The sequence below is a fragment of the Vanellus vanellus genome, assembly GCF_965231255.1.
Source record: "Vanellus vanellus genome assembly, chromosome: 17".
Classification (NCBI taxonomy): domain Eukaryota; kingdom Metazoa; phylum Chordata; class Aves; order Charadriiformes; family Charadriidae; genus Vanellus; species Vanellus vanellus.
In genome coordinates, this window is record NC_138922.1 from 1,212,883 (window position 1) to 1,239,543 (window position 26,661).

The 26,661-nt window shown below is 50.4% G+C and overlaps 1 protein-coding gene across 1 annotated transcript in view; it reads left to right on the forward strand.

The window, feature by feature from the left end:
* Nucleotides 1-5,327: 5,327 nt before the first annotated feature.
* The window catches only part of MAP2K4 (mitogen-activated protein kinase kinase 4), a gene marked incomplete at its 5' end in the record, with an annotated part of 101,947 nt that continues 80,613 nt past the window's right edge, over nt 5,328-26,661 (forward strand). Inside the window, one exon of the mRNA XM_082491955.1 lies at nt 5,328-5,427. Within this exon, the coding sequence (XP_082348081.1) occupies nt 5,328-5,427 (100 nt within the window). The remainder of the gene's footprint in view (nt 5,428-26,661) is intronic.

A 26,661-nucleotide genomic window follows, 5' to 3' on the forward strand; every position in this document is an offset into this window, starting at 1 on the left:
CCGGGCCCCAGGAACTCGAATTTGCAATTCAAATAGGGACATCTGGATGTACATGCATGGTTACACGGTTGATAGCGCCCAAAAGGGCTTTGGTTTCAGTTGGTGGGTCAGGTGCCATGAGCAGGGAAGGATGGAGCCCACCTTATTGAGAAGGGGAGGAGTCCCATGTTAACGGATTTACTAACTGCAGGACACACGTGTCTAAGTGTTCAATAGACTGACCTCCTTCTTGTCCTTATTATAATCCTATATTAACAACCTTCTTCCTACCTCATTAGTTTTATAGAGCTCACCCAAATTGATCTTGTTTATGCTTTGTCAGCTGCTTTCTTTAATCCTAATTTAAAGTCCTTTTCAATTCCCAGAAAAGTTCTGGAACAACTCATTAAATGAGACACTTGTACGCACCTGGAGTACAACAAGCGGGTGGACAACAGCCACCGTGAGCTCACCAGGAGCAAATGCTGACAAACCAGTCTGATGTCCTGGTATGGCACAATTTTTTAGGCATAAAGTGAAAAGTAACAGATGTCATATAGATTGACTTTAGGAAGGTTTTTACACTCACTGTCCTGACCCTCTCTCAAGAAGGTATGACCACACACCACACGATGAGTGCAAAACTGGTGAGATAATTGTACCTCAAGTGTTAATTATCAGTGACTGTCAAAATGGAAGGGCATATTGAAGGGATTTTTGCAGGGGTCCATTCTGATGCCAGATCTTTTTAATTACTTCAGTTAACAGCCTGGATGATTAACACCCATGATTGCCTTATTAAACCTGTAAATTACTCCAGGCTGTGAAGGCCAGCAACAACAGGATTCAGCACCAGCCTGACAAATGGGAGAAATAGGCTGAAACCAATGGGGCAAAATTCTACAGATACAACTTTGAGCATAAGCTTTATGAACAGTGAGAGACACAAAAACAAGCGAGGGAACAACCAGGTAGATGCAGTTTTTAAAAAAAAGAGTCCAAGGTATAACAGAGAGCAAACTGAACACCATCAACGGAAAAGGCAAACACCGTGAGCCAGGAGTGTAACCTCCAAAAGAAGTGGGAGTAATACGCCTAGTTAGGGACCCTGTACTACAAAAAATGCAGATCAACAGAAAAAAAGTTGAGGAAAGTCAGTGAGGAGGCTGGGAGGCACAGAAAACATGAAAAGATGAAAGAATTGAGCTGATGTAGTCTGTAGAAATCAGGAGTGAGGAGAGGAAGGGGAACATCAGTCATCAGGAGCCTAAGAGGTCATTCCAAAGGCGGCCATGACCACAGCGAGCAGGATGGGATGTGAAGGATTTCATATAAAGGATTTCAGCTCAGACAAAAAAGCTTAAGTTAGGCTATCAGATAACGTCAGGATAGAAGTGTGCCAGAGCAGATTGCTGGGGGATGGCGCAATCTCCATCACTGGAGGTCTTTGAGAACAGGTTTCACAAACATCTGTCAGGGCAGGTATTGTTGATCCTCCCAGATTTGCAGGGGGGAGAAGGATAAACAGTAGGATTTTACCTAATTGTAAGCAAACCACACACAGGTGGCACAAAGAAGAGGTCAGCTGTCAGCTTCTGCCAGCGTTTACCAGCCGACACCGCGTTTCTGTGTCACAGCCCGCAAGATGCCAGCTTTGGACCTGCACTCTCGGTTAAGGCAGAAGAAAAGGCTTAAGCAAGAGAGGGCAAAGAAAGGAAAGTTGTGGAACTAGGTGGGGGAAACGTCTTTTGTGTCAGGACCTGAACTGCGCCCCTCCCCAGGAGTTTAACTCTCAGCATTTAAGGCCAGTTTGCTGGTAAGAGCAAGCAGTTTAACAAGCATCAGGTAGCTTTGGAGCACTTTGAAAACAGGCTGGGAGAAGCCCTGGGGGGGAGGTGGGTAAAGAAACCACTCTTCCCTCTTTCCCTCAGGAGCTGTTTTTAGCCAAAGCTTTTACTTTGGTTCCCACCTAAGATACATTCTAGCTGTGCTACTGCTGTGCCTGGCCTTTTCCTGGGGCCATGAGCCAGACCCTGACCTGGGCGCTTGACTTAACCTCAGACCTGCCGCATTGCAGTAGACGTGTCTGGAGTCCAGGGTGTACCTGGGTACTGCCATGGGACCTGCCCTGCTCGCCTTGCTCAGGTCTGGGCTCTCGCTGCTGAGGCCACTGCCCATCCACCGTGTTATGCTTTGCTCCCATGACTGTTTCCTTGCGTTTCAGCCATCCTCAGTGCTCCCTGGCATTACAGAATCACAGAATGGTCAGGGTTGGAAGGGACCAACCATCTCCATCTCTGGAGGTCATCTAGTCCAACCCCCCTGCCAGAGCAGGGTCACCTAAAGCAGGTTGCACAGGATGGTGTCCAGGTGGGTTTGGAATGTCTCCAGAGTGGGAAACTCCACCACCTCTCTGGGCAGCCTGTGCCAGTGCTCTGCCACCCTCAAAGTAAAGAGATTCCTCATCATGTTTAGATGGAACTTCCTATGTTCAAGTTTGTGCCTGTTACCTCTTGTCTTGTCACTGGGCACCACTGAAAAAAACCTGTTCCCATCCCCCTGGCACCCTCCCTTTAAGTATTTATAAGCATTGATAAGATCCCCCCTCAGTCTTCTCTTCTCCAGACTACAAAGACCCAAGTGCTTCAGCCTTTCCTCATATGAAAGATGCTCCAATCTCCTGATCATCTTAGTAGCCCTTTGCTGGACCCTCTCCAGCAGTTCCCTGTCCTTCTTGAACTGGGGAGCCCAGAACTGGACACAATACTCCAGATGTGGCCTCACCAGGGCAGAGTAGAGAGGGAGAATAATCTCCTTCGACCTGCTGGCCACACTCTTCTTGAGGCACCCCAGGAGACCATTTGCCTTCTTGGCCACCAGGGCACATTGCTGGCTCATGGGCATCCTGTTGTCCACCAGGACTCCCAGGTCCCTCTTTGCAGAGCTGCTTTCCAGCAGGTCAGCACCTAACCTGTACCAGTGCACGGGGTTATTCCCCTCTAGGCGCAGTACGCTACACTTGCCCTTGTTGAACTTCATTAGGTTCCTCCCCACCCAACTCTCCAGCCTGTCCAGGTCTCACTGAATGGTGGCACAGCCTTGTGGTGTGTCAGCCGCCCCTCCCAGTTTTGTGTCATCAGCCAACTTGCTGAGGACGCACTGTCCCCTCATCCAGGTCACTGATGAATATATTGAACAGGACTGGACCCAGTACTGACCCCTGGGGAACATCGCTAGTTACAGACCTCCAACTGGACTCTGTGCCACTAATCCCAACCCTCTGAGCTCTATCTGCCAGCCAGTGTTCAATCCACCCCACTGTCCCCTCATCTAACCCACACTTCCGAAGCTTGCCTGTGAGGATGATGTGGGAGACAGTGTTGAAAGCCTTGTTTAGGTAGATGAAGATATAGGGTTGGGATCCCGCTCTGTGCTAGGTGGTGGGTTGTCCTATATGGGAATAGGGGAAGAGAGGATAAGGACACACCTTCACCTGGACACGTGTGCTTGTGCTGCCACATGCTATGGGGTCTGTGGTCTTTGTTACAGTCTCTGCCAGGCACTGGCACTGACTGTTACCGCCCGTGGTGCCCACACAAACCACATTCAGGAAGGGCTGTTCTTGTGGGAAGCTCTGGGTACAAGTGCCTCCTTGTCCTCCTCCCCAACCAAAGCAGTGGATGGGACAACTTTGAAAGAGTCAGCAATGTCCCCCTAGAGAGCAGAGGCCGCGTGGGATGGTGTAGGGTGGCAACTTGAGTTCAAACATGGCAAATAGGTTTCTGGGATTTTGGCTGGAATGCGTGAGGAGGTGATGGTGTTCCCCAAGCCGAAGGAAAGCTGCATGCCTGACAGGGAGGAAGATGGCTTTGCCAGACCAGCAGGAGTTGGGAGGATACAGCAGAAATAGGGAGATGGTCAAGACTAACTCTGTCCCCTTCTCCCACCTCCTGACAAAGGAGAGCTCTGCAGAGCACGAGATATTAACTGGAGAGCAGCATTCCGGCAGAAGGTCAGGCTCCTTCTGTGCCCCAGGGACTACTTCTTGGGTCTCAGCCCATCTCCCTGACCCCACATGCAGCTGAGCAGGAAAAACAGAAGGCTCTAAGACAGGAGAAGATGCTTTCCCAAGCTCAAAGCACAAGAGGAATGAAAAATCTTGGCCTTAATACGAGGTAAGAGAAATAAATATGAGCTAAGCTGGGGAAGAAAGAAGAAAAAATGAAGGCCAGAAGGGAGGCAGCTCCAGCCCCAACCTTCTTCCCCCACTGCATCTGCACTTGCACAAACGGTGGTAGTTGGGAGCTTCTGGAGGTACCTCCAGCGCATGTTCAGGACTTGAGGTGTTTGCCTTCGTGAGAAGCATGGAGAAGCCTGGGCAAAGCAGGAGCGGGGAGAGTCTGCACGCTGCTGCCAAGCCCTTGGGCGTCCAGCTCCTTCATCAGCGGATCCCAATTCATAAAGGAGGCCAGTACCATTTCTGTTACACAGATGAGGAAACAAAGGCTCTTGCAGGTGAAGGGAGTTGCCCAAATCATGCAGCGGGCCGGAGAGCAGCGAGCCCCTGTCTCTGGGGAACCCATTTCACTGCTCTAATTCCCGGCATGTGCTGTCCCTACGACTAAGGCTGGAGTTAGAGGTAGGATCAGAAACGTTGTGCCGGGATGCACAGCAGTGGGTGAGGGAGGCAAGAACAAGTGGAGGAGAATGATGGTGGCAGCAAGGGGAAGATGCCCTGGCCATCATGGAAATCACCGGAGGGAGCCGTGCCCCGCGGTGGCAGGGGAGAGGTCTCAGGGAAGACATGAGAAGTTTGCAAGCGGCTGTTTGAGCCGGAGAAGTCACCGCTGAAGATGAGAAATCCGATAAAACTGCTCAGACCGACCGCCGGCCCTCCAGGGGCCTCCTGAGCACCAAGATGGGAGACAGAGCGGGGGGACGGGACCCCCCGGCCCAGGGGGCTGCCGGGGCCAGCGGCGGTGGGGCCCGGCGGGTCGCGGGGCTCCCGGGGGGCGGAGAGCGAAGGCAGCGGGCGATGCCCCTCTTGCCTGCGGCGGCCGGGGCCGCTGGGGCCACCGGGGCCGGGTGGGCAGGGGTCCGGCGGAGAGCGCGGCCCCGGGGCGGACGGCGGCGGGGGCTCCCCCGTTCCCGCCCCGCCGCAGCGGCTGCCGCAGGGCGCCGGGGCTGCGGGCGCCCCGCCTGGGAGGGGTTAAGCGGCGGCCCCAGCCCGGGGGCGGACGGGGCGGCTGCAGCGGCGGCTGCTATACGGCGGCGGGGCTCTAGGTGTCCTGCCTGGGAGGGTCCCTGCTGCATTGCAGCCGCCGCGCTGCTCCCTCTCCGCGCACACAATGGCGACTCCCAGCCCCAGCAGCGGCTCCGGCGCCGGCGGCGGGAGCGGGCCGGGCGCGGGCGGCCCTCCGGCGCACGCCGCCGCCAGCAGCATGCAGGGTAAGCAGCCCCGCGCTAGGCCGCGGCCCGGCCGCCGCCGCTTCCGGGCCGGGCGGCGCGCCCCGCTCTAGGCCGCGGCGGGCCGGGCCGAGCCCCGGTAGCGCGGTGCCCGCTGCCGGTCCGGCCCTGCCCGGGGCGGCCGCTGCCGAGGGCGAACCCCCGAACGCGGGGAGGAGGGGTAGGGGGTGGCGGCTGGCGGTGCCGGCCGCTCCGTGCCCTCCGCGCTGGGCCGCGGCTCCGGGGAGCCCGGCGGGGCCGGGGCGCGGCCGTGCCCGCCGTCCGGAGCGGCGCTGCCCGGGGGAGGTGGAGGGGTCGTGGCGGGGCTCAGCCCGGCACCGCTCCGGGCCTGCCCAGCCGCTGCCGCCTCTCGCCGCGCCCGGCGGGCTCCCCGGGAGGGAGGGTGGCCCTGACCGCCGAGGGGCGCGGAGCCCGCCCCGGAGCCCTGCCCTCGGCGGGGGCTGCGCTGCCCCGGGCGGCAGGAGGGAGCCGCGGGGCGGGACAATGACCGGCTGGACGCGGCTCCAGCTGCTTCTAGCCGGGAACGGTTTTGCGGCCTCCCCGGGGTGACCGCGCAGGCCGCAGGCAGCGGCGTCCCGGGGAAGGGGCGGGGGGGGGAGCGGCCGGAGCGGGGGGCGCCGGGAGCGGTCTCTGCCTGGGACGCGGGCCCGGCCGGTGTTGTGAACGCTGCGGCCCGCGGCGGGACGGCCCTGACCCGGCCCGGCCCCGGCTCTGTCCCGGCCCCCTCTGCGTCCCGTCGTGTGGTGTTTTGGTTGTGTGGTGTGTTTTTTTTTTTTTTTTTTTTTTTTTTTTTTCTCAAGGCAGATGTTTAAGCAGCAGCAGTGCAACGGGGAACTTCTGGTTCGGTTCTGTGTTATTCTGGTGGAAATTTACGGTGTTGCAGTAGGGTCGTGTTGCCGGGTTCCCGCCTGCACTTGGTGGTGGTTGAGCAGTCGTGCAAAAACCACCGATGTTTATTTTTCAGAAAAGCCACAGCTTTCAAGTTTTTCCTTTAAAGTTAGGCCACTGAAAAATACTCTCTGCTTGAGCAACAGTTTAGGCTTCATTAGGCTGCAGTGATGCAGCGCTGGTTTATTTATTTTTTTTTTTTTCATTCAGTACAGGGTTGGTAATACTAAATAAGCTGTTTGCCCGGTTTTGGGAACTCTATTTTTTAATAAAAGAAGGAAGTGTCGCTCGGTCTGTGGGAGAGGTGTAGGTGCTCTCAGCAAATAACGTTTGTCACCGTTGTTTGCCATAGTCTGTGTTTTGTCCTGCCGGGATAGACTGCACGGAGACTGATGGGGACCTCTTTGGGCGGAGAGCTGATTGTATAAACTAAAGAACTTGGTATACGTGGAATAAAAAGGTGAATTTTTGCTGTTTGCAGCTTCCACCATGTGAAGCTCTTGTGCTTGCTCGATGAAGGTGTGGGTACCTGTTTGGGAAGGTGATGGGATCCATGTTTACACCCGTTTGAAAACCAGATTCCCAAACCTTGTGAATTAAGCACACGGATTAAAAACTTGACCGCGATATGCCAAAGCGGTTGTGGTAAAACAAGAAATAGCCTCGTTGTGGTGGTGTTACAGCTCTCCGTGTTGCCCCTTGTATTTCCACTTGACCCCTGTTTTTCATATTTATAAATCGTTCCCATGTATCTTCAGGGCTGAGAGTTGGGTTTGCACCCTGGCTCCGGAACCTGTGCTGCCCTGGTGGAGCATCTCTATCCTTTCTCCAGGTGGAGGAAGGGCCGTCTCGCTTCTGTTGTAATTGGTTCAAAGTGGCTGTTTAAATATGAATTCAGGACGACAGGCCAGTTTGGTGAGACACAAGTGCTTCTGGTGAAAGCTGGTGTTGGGTTTTTTTTTTAAGGTAACAGATGAGTGTTTAGGTGCCCTGGGAGGAGCTGAGCATAGGGCCCTGGGTGGGCTCTGGAGGAGCAGGTTCCTGGAAACTCCATCCCAGGAGGACAACCTTCCGCCACCACATGACGGCCTGTGCAAAGCCGAGGGAGTCTGTGGGTGGGATGGGAAGGGGCTGCACGTGTCTGCAGTCTGCCAGCGCAGGCATGGCTGCTCTCGGCGATTCACACTAGCCTTGCCCACAGCATGTGCCCTGCTGGCTCCCTGCTGACGCGTCCGAGGCAAGCTGAGCTGTCGCAAAGCAAACCCACCACAAAGCAGTGAGTTTTCCGCAGTTTGGATGCCCAGTGTTTGCTCGTGGTGGGGTTGGGCAAGCACTGGCGCGAGGGAGGTGCGGGAATGTGTTGCTGGGTGGGGAGAAGAGTAGGTAGGACTGCATCAGTGTTGATTTAATTGGCTCAAATGGTATGGTGAGGTGGAGTAGGGAAGTCATTAAGCTGGAAACAAGTAATTATATTACAAAAAAAAAAAAGCTTTCCGCAGTTAACTTTCAGCCAGAAATGCTCTCTGACCCGGCTTGTGCAACTGCTGCTGTGAGGGAGGTGGTGGTAGCAGGAGAGGGTGGGACAAGTCCCACTGCCACGGGGGCCATGGCAGTGCTTCTCTGGAGAGCAATCTATCACTTTTGGAGCCTGTGCCCAGAGGGCATGTGCTTGGGCAGGCCGGCCTAGATGGGAGCCTCTTGCAGCGGGGTTCTGTTTCAGAAGGGGTATCTGCTGTCGGGGAGTTAGGAAGGGGTTGGGGTAGGGAGAAGGTGGAGAGTGGTGGTACAAGGGAGAAATGAGAATGCATGGAAATTGAGGCCCATCGTGCTGATGTCTGGAGCTAGGGTGGCAGATCCAGAAGGTCTCTACAGGCCACCCTGTTTTGTTTTTAATTCAGTATCCTACGGTGTTTTTGATGTGCGCAGGCTAAAGCCCCTCCAGGTGACGATACTGGGATGAAGAGACACCTGCTGTCCTCATGCTGGACTTACTGTGCAGCTATGGCCCTCAAACCTCACGATCAAGCAAGGGGTTGCTTCAGGTCTTCTCACCCTTAGTGTTCTGCGTGCCCCAGCTGCATGCTTGTGTCTTCTCCTGCCTGTGTCAGCTGTTCATGGCTATGAACCTAGGACCTTCGTTTCTTCCCAAAGGGTCCCCCTGGCCAGTGTGGTTGATGGTGCCGTGTTCAAGACACGGTTGACAGCTCAAAGACCAAGGAGAACTGGAATTCTAAGTATTGAAAATAGGTCCTATTTCATAATTTTTGAGAAGGTTTTGAAATTTTTGTTTGTTATGTGCAAACTGGATGCTAGTGACTGCTGGTGTGAAGAATTGTTGTCCTCCTCAGTTATGTGTAATGTTAAAAGTCCAAGAACAGTCCTGCATATTTAACGTCCCGCATGTTTTGCGGAGAAAACAGAGATTCTTTGGGAAGTAGGATCCCACTTTGACAGTGATTTAAGAAAAAACAACACCCAAACTGTAATTGCATTTCTCTCGCTGCCAAAATTAGTGATAGTCTTTACTGCTGACATTATGTAGAAAGTTATCATTTAAAGAATGGTGGTGTGAAATCTGGAAATATAATTAATTCCAAGGCATAGGAAGAATTTTGATTCTAATTGTGACCTGTGGAATCACTTGTCCTACCTCCGGTGCCAAACAAGAGCTGGAACCGCTTATAACTGGCTGTTATGATTTCAGCTCCTGCGTATGGCATTCGGGAAGACTGGAGGCCACTAGAACTTCTTGAAGTACTTGCTGCTTGGTGTGCTCCGGGATCTTTCAAAAGCAGAGCATACATACTGTATACGTCTTTTCAGAGTGCACATGATGGTTCAGATGTACTGAGTGGGAATTCCCGACCCCTTCAGCCGGAATTTGGGATTCGCAGTTCCCTTCATGTATGCGGTCCTGTCTGGTCCCCCATTGAGGCCTTTGCCTTCTCTACCCTGCTCCAGCCGTAACCTTTTTGTTTTTTGACAAAAATCAGAGGAGGTCTGTACCTGGTTAGAGAGACCTCTGTGGACGTGAGGAAGGAGCCCGGGCTGGGAGGTTGCCAAGGGGTATAAGCGCATCAAGAGCCTAACTATAGTGTTGCTCTCGCCCTTGGGTGCCATTCAGCACATCGGTGACATACCGGAGCTGGGAGATGGGTTTCTGCCCTTGTATGAGGATGCTCTGCTCTGTATCTTTCTCTGTCTGGCAGAAAAGAGCTTCTGGGAGGCTTTTTGAGAGATCAAGAATCGTTCGTGTTTGGCAGATGACAGAATTGGTGAGCACTGCGGTGGACTTTCTCGGTCACCGTGGCCAGGTAAATTTGGTGTCAGCGTGTAACCTACGCTGTGTATTTGGGGTAATCATAGTTACTTCAGACAACACTGTCAAAAGCAGAATACTACTCAGAACCATTTGTGGGCATCACTGTGGCTGGTATGATCCTTGGTACAGGAATTCGGTAAGAGATGCCATGACTCCTGTATCCTCCTCATCCTCTTTGTGTTTCTGTGAGTGCAAGGGCTGACCAGAGCAGCTCTTCTCTCCGCTGCTGAAGGTGCTCCCGGACCGAGGCCTGGCAGGAGGAGAGGAACGAGATGTCGATGCCTTGATGTTGAGATGTTGGATCTGCTGAGGCGCAATGTGGGCAGTGTCAGAAGGCTGGTGGGTGCACTTACCTTAGCAGAAGGGCGTAATGGATGGAGAAGGTGAGAGGAGCCCCAGCAAACTTGGTGATTTGCTTAGGGAACCTCGAAGAGGGGAATTTGGGGAACGAGAAGACAGTGGGGAGGTGGAGGGTTGTGAAGCAAAGGGAGCAGCAAGCAAGCAGCAGGTTAGGTATGAAGCAATGTATGAATGGCCAGGTAAAATGAAACATACGATGTAGATAAGAAAACAAGGAAGATAGAAAAGAACAAGATAAGAAAAGGGAAGGAACTGGAGGGGAGAATTAATCCTTGTCCTCAGTAGGTAGTAAAGTACACGTTATCTTTCACTGTGTATTAATTAACCTGCTCTTATTCTAAAGTAGGCAAAGTGAGTTGTATCTTTAGCAGGTGGGAGCTGATTGAACAAAATCAGATGGTGACTGCGCTTACTCTTGCCCGCAGTGGAATTATAAAACTGGTGTGTGTTAACGCACGCCGCTGGTGCAAGCTGACACTGGCAGATCTGTCAGCTTGATGGGTGTGTGTCTACTTGGACACGTCTGCATGTAGTCTGGAAGGTAAGGATAGTTGTGCGGTGAGCAAACCAGTGTATTTCAGTTCATTTGTGCCTACCAGTTTATTCCTGTACCGTCTCTCTGCCAGGGTATGGCTGACCATATCTGCTTTGTGTTTGAGTCTCAGTGCACACCTGCACGTGTAGGGCTGTATTTATATGTAAGCATATGTTTTTCCATTTCAGCTTTCCATTTTGGTTTACTTGTAATCAACTGACATTCTTAATATGTCTGTTTTCCTGGTAAAGGGGCAACCCAAAATTACTAGTCAGTCTCATCAGATGCTGGGATGATTTTTCAGTTACTTTATTCTGATTTGATGGAACTGACAGTGGAAATAACTCCACACTGAGAGTGGAAATAACACCGTTGCCTGTCAAAACGAGGGTTGGCCAGCCAGAGAAAGATGAGTCTTGTGAGAAAGCGAAAAAGAAAAGAAAATGTTTACTTTCCAAACTTGGTTTTGTTGAGGAGTCCCCCAAATTAAATTTATTCACAATCCTGGCATGTATGCAGTGAAGCATTACTTACAGGAGTCTTGTGTAACCATGTTAAGCTCTGCATGTATCAAACAAACATAAACACCTTGTTAGCATCCTACAGCTGGGATGCGATTGCTGCCTTTGAAGTCTGATGTCTTCTGCTGGATTTAGGTTTGCTAAGATTTTATGTGAGTTGAAAGAAAAATGGAGGTGTGCTTCCCAATAGGAGGAATAGCTGCTGTAGCCTGTGAAGGCTGGAAAGAAAAACTTCATGAGAAAGAAGCTGCGTGGGGTGTTTGTGTAGTGCTCTGCCCTGCAGGGCAGGAACCGGCAGCAGATGTCCATCCAAGTTTCACTGAAGTGTTGTTTATAAAGAAGGTACAAAAGTGGGTGTGATGCTTCTGGCACCATCCCAAAGGCTGGAGTGGACTGATCTGGACCAGCTTTCAAAAGGTGCTGTTTGTGTTCCCAGATCTCACGTACCTTATTTAAAATGGACTGCATTATATTGACCAAAGATACAAATGCCTCCTTAGATGTGTATGTTTTTGTTGCCCTTCTGCAGCGTGCTGAGACTACAACAGTCAGCTCAGGGAGGTGGGAATTGCAGCAGCGAGGTGAAGAAAACTTGGCTGATTTTGGCAGTTACAGAATCATGGTCAGGGTGGGTAGGGACCTCTGGTTGTGGTTCAGAATTGTCACCTCGGGGTGTGGGCTCTTCCATGGATATTCTGGTCAGAATGGAGTATTATTATGGTACAGTCTGGCCTCCTGCTTTGAAGGGATGAACAGATGTTTTGTGGATTTCTGTGTTGGTCCTGGTCATTTATAGTGGGGCTCTAACACCTCCTCTACAATGAGGAGCCCCATCCCTTGTAAAGACACCAGTTCAGGAGAATCTGTGTCTTAGTCAATTGGTCCAGTAGTTATTTCATTTTTAAGCTGGTTTTTTTTTTTTTTTTTTTTAAATCATTTTGGTTGGTTTCTGGTGGTTGGTTGCTGGCAGAGGAGCCCTCCTCCAGCAGCCTCCCGTGCAGTCACTGTGCTGCTCATTTGACCGGTGTCTTCAGTAATGTGAATCCTGTGCTGTGCTATCCGAGCCTGCTGGCATTCCCTGCGAAGGGCTTTTGTTTGTCTTCTAGATCCTCACGTTTCTTTGTATGTTGCAGGCTTGTTTGGTAGCAGAATAAATGTGTGAGCGGTGGGTAAATGATAGTGTAATGCCTGTTGAGTGCTGAAAAATTTCTTCCTTTAAAAAAGATGTGTTGCTATAGCTGGATTAATTAACGTGCGGTAGTTAACTTGTGGTAAATCCCTAGTGAGAGACACTTCACCTGTGTTTCTTCAGTTCCACTCATAGGTAACTTGACTACTGTGTCTCTCCTCGGCTCTGACAGTGGAATGGCTAATGCACGTTAGTTATCCCTCCGCATGCACATGCTACTTTCTGGTGATGGTGGCGCTTCTGTTTGGAGGGTGTCTGAAACAAAAGGGGTGAGGCTCACCCCTCTCAGTAGGCAACGGACTTGGATATTTAGGGTGACTGTTAAAATATCAAAATATTTAGTTACCAAAATTGATGAGAAAGGAAGTGCTCTAAATTATTCTGAAGGCGTCTAGGGGTAAAGTCACTGTCCATAAAGCATGAAATAGCAGGGAGGGTACATCGCAACTCCTTTTCCTGGGATGGGGTTGCAGGAAGGATTTGCACAGCCTTGAAGCCCTCTTTGGTTTTTTGTTTGGGGTTCTTCTAGTTGTTCAAACAAGACAAATTTCTGCTGTGAGTCTGTCTCCACCCCAATTCCTTGTACCATTGCTGAGTTGTTGGACATGTCTCTGTTACAGATCCCGTGCTGAGGTTTGCTAGGTGGACTTCTCTACGCCATATGTGAAATGCTTTGAAAACTGCCACTGTGGGTGATGACGACATGCAGCAGCCTCTCGGAGGGGTATTCCTGTGTTAATGGCTTTGTATTGGCTGCTGGTACCTTAAACATATACAGCCTCTCTATCTGTTCACCTTGGAGGCATCTCCTGTGTTGAGGCCGTGTTGGTGCCCTCACCCCGTGACCGGTCCCAGCTCCGGAGGGGGCAGAGCTCCCTGAGGAGCAGGACAGTGCTGCTGGTTGTGGCAGGAGGGGGGAACCCCACCTTCCCAGGCACAGGCAGAGAGCGCGGTGGCTTGGCTCAATCACCTGTCAGACCGTGCCTTTACGGCACACTGGGGTATGTTCATCCTAAATCCCCTGCCCGCTAAGCTAATCTAAGCCTAAGGCTGTTGCTCGCATCGGGAAGCAGGTCCCCTCGCAAGCTCCTGTCGGGCACTGACACTGTGTCAGCATCTAAGGCCAGACAGCCCTCATAACTGGCGTTGCTGGCAGGACAGAGGTGCGTGCCGTCGGCGGGACAGCCTGATGCTTCTGACTCGCTGAGGCGCCTCTCTGCTGCCAGGCTGTCCCGCTGCCAAAGGAATTCCTGCGGCCGCCCCGGCTGCCGTGTCTCCTGGGCGCATCGCTGGAGTGGGCAGCGTGGGCGGTGGGCTCAAGGAGTTCATCTGGCTCCTCTTTTTCTGGGTGGACTTTTTTGTGTGTGTGTTTTTGCTTGTCAAGGATCAAGCAAATTTCCACAGTTGTGTTGTGCTGGCAAGCTGCAAGTGTAAGAAATCGCTGCTGTGGTGTACAATAATTTACGAGTTAAAAGAGCACCATATTGGAGGTAATTAGCTTCCTGCCTGCCTTTAATCCCAGTGTTTTTACCTCTTAGTAACTGTGTCTGACTATAGTGGTCTTTTTTTCCAAGGCCCTCCTTGAAGTCTAAGGAAAGGATAGACTGCAGGGAGATGTGCGGTGGGGCAGATTTGGACTAATTCATGTGATTTAACATGTAAACTTCGAGCACCCAGGGGACCGGAGGGATTAATTTTAAACCAAAGGATGTAAAAGACAACCAATAAACTTGAGCAGCCAAATACATTTAGAAATGGCAATAAGGAGGGAAGGGAGAATCGCAAACTTGCTCTGCCTCAGCGTTTGCGTGTGCCTCGGCAGAGCTTCGGGTCGGCCTGAGCATCTGCATTCGGGAGACGGTGTTCTGGACAGGCTGTGCTGCCGACTTTGGCTTTAAACTTTTCACTCCGCTTCATTTTAAATTAGGTTAAGCTGTCTCTTATGGGCATCTGCAATCTTACTGGGCTTTCTTTTGGTTGAGGGGAGGCTTTAAATCTTGAAGATACCCATGATGTGCTTAGGCTGCCATTGCTTCGAGGTAAGTTCTGCAGTTAGTGCAGCTGCAGCGTGTTTGTGCCTCCCCGTGGTTAGGTGGAAAGGTGCGAGCGTTACTTTTGTCAGATGTCATAGGTTTATTTAAGTTCCTGTGCGCAGAGTCTGTGAATTTTTGAGAGGAGACCAGACTATCAGTAAGCAAAGCAAAGGTCCTGGTGGAGACGTCTGCACTGCCCGTTGGATGCCTGCTCCCTGCCTGCACAGACCCTGAGCCCGGCGTCTGAGGGATCGTTGGCCTGGATTTGCGTCAGGACCGTCATGTGATGCTGCAGAGCATCTTCCAAAATGCGTGACCTTGACTCCTCAGGCTGTAGCCCTCCGTGGAGGGATCTCTGCTATTGCTGTTTGCGAGGAAATACAACATGGTGTTGCCAAGCATCCGCGCTCCCCGGCTCCCTCCCGCGCCTGCTCTCAAACGAGCTAAACTGCCGTTCACGTGAAATAACTTTGTGCTTAGAGTACGGCCCATTAACTTTTGTATGAGCATCAAGGGAGACGGAGAGTATGTATATTGCACAAATTGCGTATTTATTAGCTGCTAAATTGATTTCCTCTTCTGCAAATCGAAGCCTTTGTGTTTGCCCTTTACTGGAGGCAGAGCGAGCCCTCCAGGAAGCAGACGGCTCGCACTGATCCTGGAGCGAACAAAGAGTCCAAGCGCCAGGAATTAGTCTGTGTTTTGAATAATTTATCTCATCTTTCTGAGGTGCTTCAGGAGATGCCCTGTGGCGTAAGGAGGACAGCTGTTGGGAGCAGACAGAGCTGAGCCGAAAGGGAGTCGCTCCTTTTATCAGCTATTGTCTAGGCTTATTTTTTTTTTTTTTTTTTCTGTGAACCAAAAGGGTTTTATGGTTTGCTTTGGACCTAATTCTCTGGAAGCACTTCTCTGAACTGAATTAGCCATCACTTCGCTTTTGGACCAGAGAGCAAAGTGTTTGTACTTTGAAGAGGTTCGTGGACAGAGATAAAACAGTTTCCTTTAAAAACACACGGCTGTGTTGCTTTGACCTGGGAGGGGTTATGGACTAAGATAAAAGCATTACATTTGGAAATCCCATCTGAGGAATGATGGGACCATGTCCGAGTCTTCCTGTAAAGACCAGTTCCCCTCCTGAACCGTGTCAGTTCAGGACCTGGTCTCATGCCAAACACTGCAAACCTCACCCTACCTTTGATGTCGTCTTCTTTCCTCCTGTCCCACTCAGAAGCGTGGCTGGGCAGACGGTGGGAAGGGGGAGGATGATCAGAACCTCTTCCTGCAGGGCTGGCCAAGACCAGTGGCCCAGAGCTGAGGATAGACATGGGAGTTTTGTCCTTTCTTCAAGGTACTTTTTGCCTTGGGGTAGCGGGAACAGTCAGCTTGTGGAAGCCGGGGTGTCTGGATGTCTGCTTTTAAAGCTGTTTTCATGTCTGCTTTTAAAGCTGGTTTCATGTCTGCTTTTAAAGCTGGTTTCATGTCTGCTTTTAAAGCTGGTTTCCTTACTGATTTGGGGAAAAGTAGAGGTCAACTCTTTCCTTTCTGATCTGATGTAGCCCAACTGTTCTAACTAGAAAGTGTGACTGTATGGTATGAGTGTGTATGCAGGTTTATGCAAAGGAGTTGTGAATGAGCTCGGACTTCTGTTGGAAGAAGAAGGGGTTGGATGTAAAGGTCTGAAGATGTGCTGCTTTAGGCAGCAGCTTGGCAGTTGAGTTCTTGCTGTGCTGGGGGCACACGTTGTTGAATATCTGCACGAGTTTGCCAGCATTCTCCTAGAAATGCAAAATCTATTTTAAAATATGTTTCTAATTAATTTATTTCTTTCTGAGAAGAGTTGGAGTAATGTTCTGGAGCTTGTCTGGCCAAATACGTTTCCTACAGGTAAAGCCTTGTCACTGTGCGTCAGTAATAGACGTCCTCGGGGCTGAGAACAAGAATTTACGCTCTGGCCTGTTCCAGTGGCTTCATCCCTGCTGATCTTGCTGACAAGGACTGCAGCGGAGCAAAGAGGAGAAGCATCTTCTCTGCATGCGTGGAAGTGGTGAGGGTTGAGACAGGAGTGGTGGGAGCTGGTGTCTGTGGCCCATGCGTGTCTCCAGCGCGAGTGTACAGGGCTCAGCTTGTTTCCCCATCAGGGACGTGGTTTGGGATCTTCTGTGACTTGAACTGGAAATTCCAAGTCTGATTTGTCAATACGGCTGCTTTTTTTTCCCGCCCTACAAAAATAAACTGTAAATGAAGAATGTGTGAATGCAGGGTTTATTTCAGCAAAGACATGAAATGTTTCTGGGGCTGGTCACTTGCTTTAATATAGATGAGTCTCAGTCGGGACTGACTTGAACGGGAGCCTGTAACTGAACTGGCAGGAGGGAACCTGCTTCATTGCTGAGCTGCCAAAGGTCTGAGCTGCACCCTGCCTTGTGCCAGGGCACTGTGCTGCTCTCACAGCACCTGGGACGGAGTCCAGGAGCCGCTTGTTCACGGTGCTATTTCCATTTAGTAAATAGAAGCTTTCTGGGAAGGTTTGTGTTGGGTTTCCCTCTCAAATCTGATTAATACTCTGACTTCTTTGGCAGCCAAGCTCTGACTGCCCAGCGTTCATGTCCTTAAAGTTATCCTGTACTGCGTGTCCCAAGTCTCTGAGACCCAAACCAAACACAGTGAACGCTTTGTGGCAACGCTCTTCAAGTGGTCGATTGTCCACACTGTGGAGCAATGCACCGAACTGCAGGTGTAGTAATACTTGGGTCAAAATCTTGCTATCCCTTTGAGCATCGCGTTCAAGAGGTGTGGGTTTAGCATCCAATATTGGTTGCTCCATGGCAGCTGAGCTGGTGAAGGTTGGGTTGTCTTTGTCCAAGCTGGCAGGAGCTGCTGCTGTTTTACTGCCCGTCAGGAACATTGACTCACGTGCCAGGAGAACAAGCGACTGCTCGGTCGGTGTTACATCCCGTACATGGATGACTAAGCCGAGTGTCCGCGTACACTGGAGGTTACAGCATTCTCTGCATTTGCAGCAGTCTCACAGCAATACCTTCTTCCAAATTTCTACCCATAGTTAAAGTCCATAAGCTGCCACTGTGATGTGCTGGAGGAAGAGGCTCTTCCAGGTCCTTTGGATATTTCAGAAATGGTAACTGTGAACAGAACTTGCAAATGATCCTGTGAAGGAATTTTGCTCAGTGTTTCAGGGGAGCAAAGTAACCACTATATGCTGAAAGAAAAGTTCCTCAGTCCCAAGTGTGGCAGTTGTTTCAGATGACGATGAGTTTGAGATGCTGTGGTCCATGTGAGGACTCAAAGGCAAAGACCCTTGGAAATTTCTTTGAAAATGAAGTAGAAATAATCACAGAATGGAAACGCAATGAGAGAATTCTGTCTGGTGCTCCCCCCTACGTGTGCACACACGCTCCCACTCGCTCTGCCAGGATCGGCCGGAGCCTGGCTTCTACCGTAAGCCCTTCCCTCCCCCCTGGAGGATGCTAGCAAGCTGGACACCCAAGACATCCTACCACAAGTTTAATATTTTGTCTCCAGTAGTTACCCCTTTCTACCTCATACATAAGCATATCAAGCTCCTTTTTAAAAACTAGTTTGGAATCTTTGCTTTCCAGAAGACAATTTCAGTCATTAGCTGGAGACGTTCTTTCAGTTGCCAGGCTGTGGTGATTTCATGACAACTGCGTTGATCTGTCATCTTCAACATATGTGCTGCTGCTCCCTCCATAATGCCTGTTTCCTGGAGGTGTTTCGGGGTGGGATGGTATTCCTGCCCTGGCATGCTTTGGGCTAGGCAAGGAACCAGCCTCTGCTGCCCTTTCCAGGAAATGGGTGCTCTGTGCCTGCTGACAGGAGGTTATTTGTGGTGACTTTGGAGTTTGCTATGTCTCATGAGGTTGCTGATGGCCTTGCGTGGGGGCAGACAGCGTGGGCGGCAGGGCCAGGCTGGTACCCCCAGCTGCCCCCTTCTGCTGGGCAGCCGCAGCAGACCCAGGCTGCGCTGGGGCAGCCTTTGATCAGCTGCGAACAGGGATGAACATTGCATCCCTGATACAAGGGTGGCATTAAGCAGCTTCTGCCTTCTTGGCAAAAAATCCTGAGTCCTGCTGTAGTGGAGACGTTGCGGCATCATAAACTCAAGGCGTTGCAGGTCAGTTTGCTCTGGGTGACTTACGGCAGACAGCGAGCAACGTTGGCTCACAGATGGCTATGAAGGTGGAAGACTTTTATTTGTGGTGCTCCGACACTTTCCAAGAGCTGGGGGAAAAAAAAGAAAACCCTTTGGTGGTTTTGTGTGGGATAGTCAGATTTTTCCATGCAGAACTGGTGCATGAGTTCATTTTTCTGGGAGCTCTGAGGGAGAAGGAGTTAATGGGCACAAGGGCGAGGGAAGAAGATAGCTGGATCCGTGTTGGGGCTACTGGCTGATATTTTTGCAACAGTCTTCTGTTACCCAGCATGAGACCGTGGGGATTAGCTGGGCAGACTCCCAGGCTCCTTCCGTACTGAAGACCCGCCTGCTCTCTGCACAGCGGTAGAGCTTTTTTCCAAAGACTTTCAAAATCCAGCGGACTTGGAGACTTTTGTTGAAACACTCTATGGTGGTTATTTCTTTAGCAGAGAAATTTTGTGTTTGTCCCTAGTTCTAGGGCTTTGAAAGAGCGGAAAAACTTGTATAACCCCCCAAAAAATCATGTCTGGCTTAATAGCTTATAATAACGTGATTGAAAAGGAAAGTAAGGAGATGATCAGAAAGAAAACTAAGAGTAGATAATGGCGTGTACCATGTTTGAAAAATCTAAACTTATTCAGCGTATTCGTTTGGACTTCAAAACATGTTTTAAGAACCACAGTGCAGCTGAGCAGCATGGCAGCACGCACGCATGTGCCTCAACCGGGAGCCAAGACAGAAGTGTTTCAAGAGGAGAGCAGAGGTGACGGATGCAGAGCTGGGCCAAAGGAATGGGAAGAAGCCTTAAGGCAAAACAACGAACTATCTAAGCTCACCAAGAAAGCTGAGCTGGTTTTGTAGGGAAACAAGGAAGTTTCCTTGCAGAATGATGTAAGCATTTTTTTTCCCCTTTCTTTTAAGTCTTCATGCTTTCCTACCCATCACTGGTTAGCTGATGCACTTCTTATTTTCACTAATCGATTTATATCAGTATTATTAATAAGATTTCAGAGCCTTCAGATTGTCATTAGTAGACTTCTGTGGCTAATTTCAGTTACAGTTCTTGCTTGATTCTTGTGCCCTATGAACATATTGCCAGCCTGCTGTGGCGGCTTTCTGTTTTGTTTTTTTTTTTTTTCCAGTTTTTATATGCTATTGTAGACAGAAAACCAATTGAAAACAAAAAAAAAGTCTGTTTTGGGAGATTGTGTAAGTTGTAGCTGCTGGTGTGAGGGGACACCACGTCGTGTGAGGCTTATGGTGAAGTCCAGAGCTGACAGCAGTGCTGCCAGCCGGGACGTGCGGTGGGAGACAGCAAGGCCAGCAAGGCTTGGACTTTTTGTTGCTTTTTTTTTTGTCTCCGGGGTGTTGGGTTGCATAGTTTTTGTGCACTTCTTACTCCTTACTTAGTCAAAAATGTCCCATATTTTTTGATAGGCTACGTTAAATTGAAATGTGCCTGTAGCACATAGGGTGGCTTTTGAGAGCTAAAGTAGTCACCTGGGTCAAGCCCTTAGATGAGTGCAGACCTTCCTCCCTGGTGGCTGATGTTTCTTATTCTGGTGGCTGGCGTGTGATGACGTGCTTGTGCTCTTTTTGCTGCGTTTGGCACGTGTGCCTGTGCTGTGCCATCGATGCGCTCAACTTCAGTGCACCGAACGCTTCCCAGAAATCTGTCAATGCACTTCTGAGCAGCGCTGGGGAAGCAAGGGAGCTCCAGCCGGGTCCCCCCTCTCTGGGTGCCTTTATAGCTTTCCTTACCATACGATAAGGTCAGGCTGTGGAGGCAGTGGAGATGATGTTTGCTCACTTGTACAAAGTGTAGCCGACATCCCGTATGGCCATAAGGTGTTGTGCAGACTTAAGGCGGCTCATACTGGTTCGGGGGTGACAGTGCTGGTTCAGATGTAAACATCCTAGAAAAAGTCAGGGGGAATACCCGTCTCCATCGGTTTGGTCAGCAGTGGTGGAGAGGTCCAGGGCTGCTCTTGGCTCTGCTGCCAGCTGGGCACCTGCTGTCCCTCCTTGAGTGGCCACTGTGCCCGAGGGAGACACCACTTGCAGGCTCTGCTCCGTGTGCTTGGTGTGTCGTTGCAGGGAGCCCTGTGCTACCCGTGGCTGGTGTGGTGTCAAATCCCACTTGAGCAATGCTTGCTTTCCCCTCCCCTTAATTTGTCTTCTTTAAAGGTAAAACGTGCAGAAATGGCAGCCTGCAGCTTCCTGAGAGTGTGACGGTGCCAGTTCCCCATGCACATGCTTTAGTGGCTGCACCAGCATAGCCTGCCGGATCAGACGTGGCTCTTGGGCGTGCTGGTGGGTCGTCTTCACCGCTTAAGGAGCGGATGCTTTGCCATGGTCTGCCCCTTATATCGAGCAACGGATCTGCACCCAGCTCTGAAGTGGCATTACTCCTGGTGTCACCCTGCGCTCGCTGCGAGGAGGGGACGGCAGCTCTGCACAGAGAGGCGAGGGGCTGCGGGCAGCGCTTGGGACGTTACAGTAAATCATCGTACGCCTCCTGCCCTGCGCCGGGCAGGCGTGGTGGCTGGAGGTGGGTAACGCTGCTTGCTTTGCCAGGTCGTATCTTTTGCTGCGGCGGCGGTGCTGGAGAGCCGGTCGCTCGTGGGAAATCGCCTGGGCATGTGCAGCTGGACTGTATATTTTAAAACACTACTTAATATGGGCAGATTTAATGCAAACCTTCAACTTTCTTGGGACAAAACAACCTTTTTGTTCTTGAAGCGTGTTACTTGTTACCACCAAACTCTCATGACAGAGCTGTTCTGTTCAAGCAAGCTTTTTATAACAATTGGCAAGAAATGCCCGAGTAGTTACTGATGTGGTTTTATTAACGGCTGGAGGGAACTATTTCTCCTCACGGTGCCCTGATCCCCTCCTTGCCCGCCGCGTACCTGCGCTGGTTCCCTTGCTGGTCTGTTGAGCTATGCCATCTCTCGAGATTGATTTAGTAAACGATGGATCCTGACGTGGTGGGATCCCTCTATATTCAAAGCGACACAATCTGAACTTTAACCTAAAAAATGCATTTCATTTATGATTTTAGAGTTAACATTGAAACATAAAAAGTGATTCTTAGCAGTGATGCGCTGCCTTGACTTTCAGTGAATGAATGAGAACTGGTGTCGTTTGCTTTAGACTTTCATATGAACTGTGAGAAGACACAAAGTAAGTTATACTGTTTTTTTAGTGTTAACCTGCTTTTTTTATCAATCTTCATACTGGGAATTCGCTTCTCCTTCCAACTAACCAGCTGCGGCAGTCCTGCTCCTAAGAGAGCCAGCATTTTCCCCACTGCTAGTGAAGTAAGAGCTCAGTTAAGACTTTTAAAAGGTCGCTAATTGTAGAGGTGGCTTTATGCCTTCGGCTTTACCTGTAACAGATGAGCGGTGCTCTATCAACATACAGTCACGCTAATCGGAGATGGAGTGTATAGAGCGCTGGGGATTTGCTGCTTGCTAAATTGCTAAAAAATATCAGCTGGGTGGGATTTAGCGATTTGATTTGAGCTGTTGAAACTTCTGCTGAGCGAAGACCTGAGTGCTTACATCCTCTTCCATGGCAGCGAAGGGGACCATCAGGTTACGGGGGAGTACCTCACATTTCTATCTAAAGAGCAAGCAGCGTGGTGGGCGCTGGATCCTCTCGTGGGTTGCTTCTGGTCCTGCTTCTTCGTGAGAGGTGAGAGCAGGCAGAGAGGTCCGAGATCTTGTCCCTGGGGCTCAGGGAGCTCTGTAGGGTTCATCCTTGGCTTAGGCTGTGCATGGCTCAGACATCCCTTCAAGGTACCCCTGCAGCAGGTGGGAACGTCATTGGAGACCAAGTCTCTGCTTTTTTTTTTTTTTTTTTTCCTCTTGTTCTTTTTAATGTAAGTTGTAGAAATCTCGTCACTGCATTTCTTTCGATTTGGATTTAGATTTTTGTTTACACTCAATATGCATATTTGTTACAGCGATTTTAATATCTAGAGATAATTGTTAATGCTTTTTAAACAGTTGGTGTCTTTGGGTTTTATCTCAGTATACTTTGTGACCGCTGTTCAGACACATTTCTTCTGAGATATTGTATATAGAAAATCCTTTGCTGTCCATAGCTTTTCACAGACTGATGCTTTTCTGTCTTGGAAGAGCTGAGAAGGACATATGCTCCAGTGTTACAGCACAGAGCGAGCCTGTCTGTCAGAATTGCTCCCCAGAATCTGCAGGGTTGGAAATGCATATTTATTTTTTTTAAATAATTTTCTGTTAGCACAGGATATACAAATCTTTAGGAAAATTGATGTTTGAAGCAGGAATTTCAAGTCTCTCTTGCAAGCTAGAGCTATGTGGCAGGCTTGGAGAGTTAGGCTTGTATACCTTACCTTTCTGGTAAATCCCTGCGATGACAGCGGCTGGAATGTGAAGAGGTGGAAGAAAAGCCTCTGCCCAGGCGGAGCGGCGTTCTGCTGGAGTCTGGGTGGTGGAGCTGTGTTAACAGCTCTTCAGGTGAGACTGAGTTAGAGATGGGCCTTGCTGCTGGGAACAGCTGGCACGCGATGTTTCATATGAACCTGGGCAGTCACAGAATCACACAATGGTCGGGGTTGGAAGGGACCTCTGGAGATCCTCTAGTCCAGCCCCCCTGCCAGAGCGGGGTCACCCAGAGCAGGTTGCACTGGACAGCGTCCAGGCGGATTTTGAATCTCCCCTGAGAAGGAGATTCCACAGCCTCTCTGGGCAGACTGTGCCAGTGCTCTGCCACCCTCAAAGTAAAGAAGTTTCTCCTCATGTTCAGATGGAATTTCCTGTGTTCCAGTTTGTGCCCGTTGCCCCTTGCCCTGTTGCTGGGCACCACTGGGAAGAGTCTGGCCCCATCCTCTTGCCACCCACCCTTTAGATATTTATAGGCATTGTTGAGATCCCCTCTCAACCTTCTCTTCTCCAGGCTAAGCAGACCCAGGGCTCTCAGTCTTTCCTTGTAAGAAAGATGCTCCAGTCCTCTGAGCATCTTCATAGCCCTCCCCTGGACTCTCTCCAGGAGTTCCCTGTCTTTCTTGACTTGAGGAGCCCAGCACTGGACACAGTGCTCCAGCTGTAGCCTCACCAGGGCAGAGTAGAGGAGGAGGATGACCTCCCTTGACCTGCTGGCCACACTCTTTGGTGCACCCCAGGGACCATTAGCCTTCTTGGCCGCAAGGGCATATTGCTCTTTGCAAGGGGTTATTCCTCTCCAGGTGCAGGACACTACACTTGCCCTTGGTGAACTTCATTAGGTTCCTCTCCACCCAACTCTCCAGCCTGTCCAGGTCTCGCTGAATGGTGGCACAGCCTTGTGGTGTGTCAGCCGCCCCTCCCAGTTTTGTGTCATCAGCCAACTTGCTGAGGGCGCACTGTCCCCTCATCCAGGACATTGATGAATATATTGAACAGGACTGGACCCAGCACTGACCCCTGGGGAACACCGCTAGTTACAGACCTCTAACTGGACTCTGCTCTATTTGCCAGTGTTCAATCCACCCCACTGTCCCCTCATCTAATCCAAACTTCCGAAGCTTGCCTGTGAGGATGATGTGGGAGACGGTGTCAAAAGCCTTCCTGAAGTCAAGTTAGACAACGTCTGCTGTTCCCCTCATCCACCCATCCAGTCATGCCATCATAGAAGGCTATCAGGTTAATCAACCAAGAGGGCTGATAAATACTTATTGAGGACAATACTTTTTTGTCAGTCTTTTTGCTCATTCCCAGTTGTCTGGCACATTAAGAAGACTGTAAATGCCTCTGCAGGGTTTTAGTTACTTCCCCAGCTGTGCTTTTCATCCCAAGCTGCCATCTTCTGTCAGGCATAGACAGTCCGTGTGCGCTGGAGGGGTTGAAATCTGCTACAAAGCAAAAAATCCTCAATAAATGATATTTCAGAGGAAAAAGGAAAAAAAAAAAAAAAAGGCTTTGTCATCAGAGGGTTTTGCAAAATAATGAGGTTTTCCAGAGCTTGGCAGCTGGCTCTGATGGTAGGTAGCCCCTGAAGCAAGCTGGTAGCAAATGGGGTCTTAGGGAAGGGAATTTGTTATTTCCCATTGTGGGAGTGGACGGGCTCTGAGGCTACCGTAAGGTGAGCACCAAATAACCAGTGAATCCTTTCTGAACAGCTTGAATGTCTGTGTTGGTTATCTGAAAGTGTAGGAAAAACCTATGAACTGCTTTGCTGGTGGCAGGAGAAGACTGCGCAGCATCCCTGCTAGCAGCACAGTGCTGGGGCTGCTGCCATGAGGGCTTCAAGGGAGCAGCCAAGAAAAACCCTTCCAGCATTACCATGGATTTCTGATGTTGATAGTTTTGAAGTGAAAATTTGTTAGTGTTTCCAGCTTCTGAACCTGTAGTGCGGTTTGTCCTACCAGCAGTGGTGTGCTGCAGCCTGCAGCAACGGGGGGGGGGGGGGTTGGTTGCCCTCACCCACCAGATCTTTGGGATCTTCATCCCCAAGAGAAGTTGTGACGGACGTGACGTGTGTTTCTACAGAAGCAGCAGCTGTTGCGCCTCTGAGGGTAGGTTGTCTTAGTTTGAATACCCAAAGTCATATGTGCCCTGAGTTTTATTCCAGGGAAGGTTTCACGTGCTGCTAGGGGAGAAGAGTGAGTGCCTCCATGCATGCTGCAGGACTGTTGACCTGGTTTCCTTGCTGCTTTAGAAACCTCTGTAAAACATGGTCAATCGGCTGTTCCCTGCAGTTACTCATTCAATCACAGAATGGTTTAGATTGGAAGGGACCTCCAAAGCTCATCGAGTCCAAGCCCCCTGCCCTGGGCAGGGACACCTCCCCCCAGCCCAGGTTGCTCCAAGCCCTGTCCAACCCGGCCTTGAACACCTCCAGGGATGGGGCAGCCACAGCTTCTCCGGGCACCCTGCGCCAGGGGCTCACCGCCCGCACAGGGAAACGTTTCTTCCTCAGATCTCATCTCAATCTGCCCTCTTCCAGTGTGAAGCCGTTCCCCCTCGTCCTGTCACTCCAAACCCTTGTAAAAAGTCCCTCCCCAGCTCTCCTGTCGCCCCTTTAGGTACTGGAAGGCCGCAATAAGGTCTCTGCGACACCTTCTCTTCTCCAGGCTGAACCACCCCAACTCTCTCAGCCAGTTTATTAATAAACTATGAAATGAGGGGGAAAGGTTGCAATGTGACCAACTCCCCACTGACCTAAAAAGAACAGGTTTTTGTAAGCGGCTTTTGCTCTGCCCCCTGGGGTGCAGCTCTGAGGCGCCGCTGGACACCGTGCTGACCCTCCCATGGCTTAAATCCCCTTTCCCCCCCTCTTTTCCCCCCACGCCAGATCTTTATTATTATTATTTTTTTTTTTTTTAATACTATGAGTGTGTGCAGTGACAGTCTTTGGGGTGACAGCTGTCCTATTTCCATGGTGGCAAGAATCCTGCTTTTATTAGGCTTCACTTCAGCTGCTTTCGCTGTTTTTTTTTTTTTTTTTTTTTTTTTTATAATGAATCAACTTCGTGTAACTTTTTGTGCTCTTGAGCACGGGGTTGCTCATCTTTCGGAACCGGTATTTAGCACATCACGCGTTGGGTACAAAGTGGTCTTAAAGGGACACGGGAGACTTAAACGTGGAATGAAGTGTCATGTTGTGCGAAAGCAACTGCACGTTGTACAGTTTTTCTGCCTATCCTGTATGCCATAGCTCGTATTTAGGGGGTTTAATGGGTGGTATGTGTGGTATTCAAGAGTATTCTGGATAAAAGAGGAGGGAAAATGGAGAAGGATAAAGGAGAGGACCCTGGCACAGGAGGGTGCCTTTTCCAAAGGGCCGGTTCTCCCTCTCGGGGGGTTGTGCTCCGGCAATGGGGGTCTGAGCACAGGTCTGTGGGCAGGGTCCGGGCACGGGGTCCGGGCACTGAGCTCCCGACCAGCCCTCGTCCATGGCACGGCTGGGCCGGCATGGCTGGCCCCGATCCTGGCGAGGAACCAGATTTAATCATCTCCGTGGCAGTTCTCATAGGACCTGTAAATGAAGATAGGTATATCTTTAACAGAGGCTTTTGTCAGAAGATACTCCTGATTTGTATTTTCTTTACTAGTATGTATCAGAACAGGCTTTTCGGGATACTGACTTTGGGGGTTTTTATATCAAGAATTTACTCTTATACTATGAATCTTAACATACGGGACGTGAGAAATTAGTATGCATAATTTTC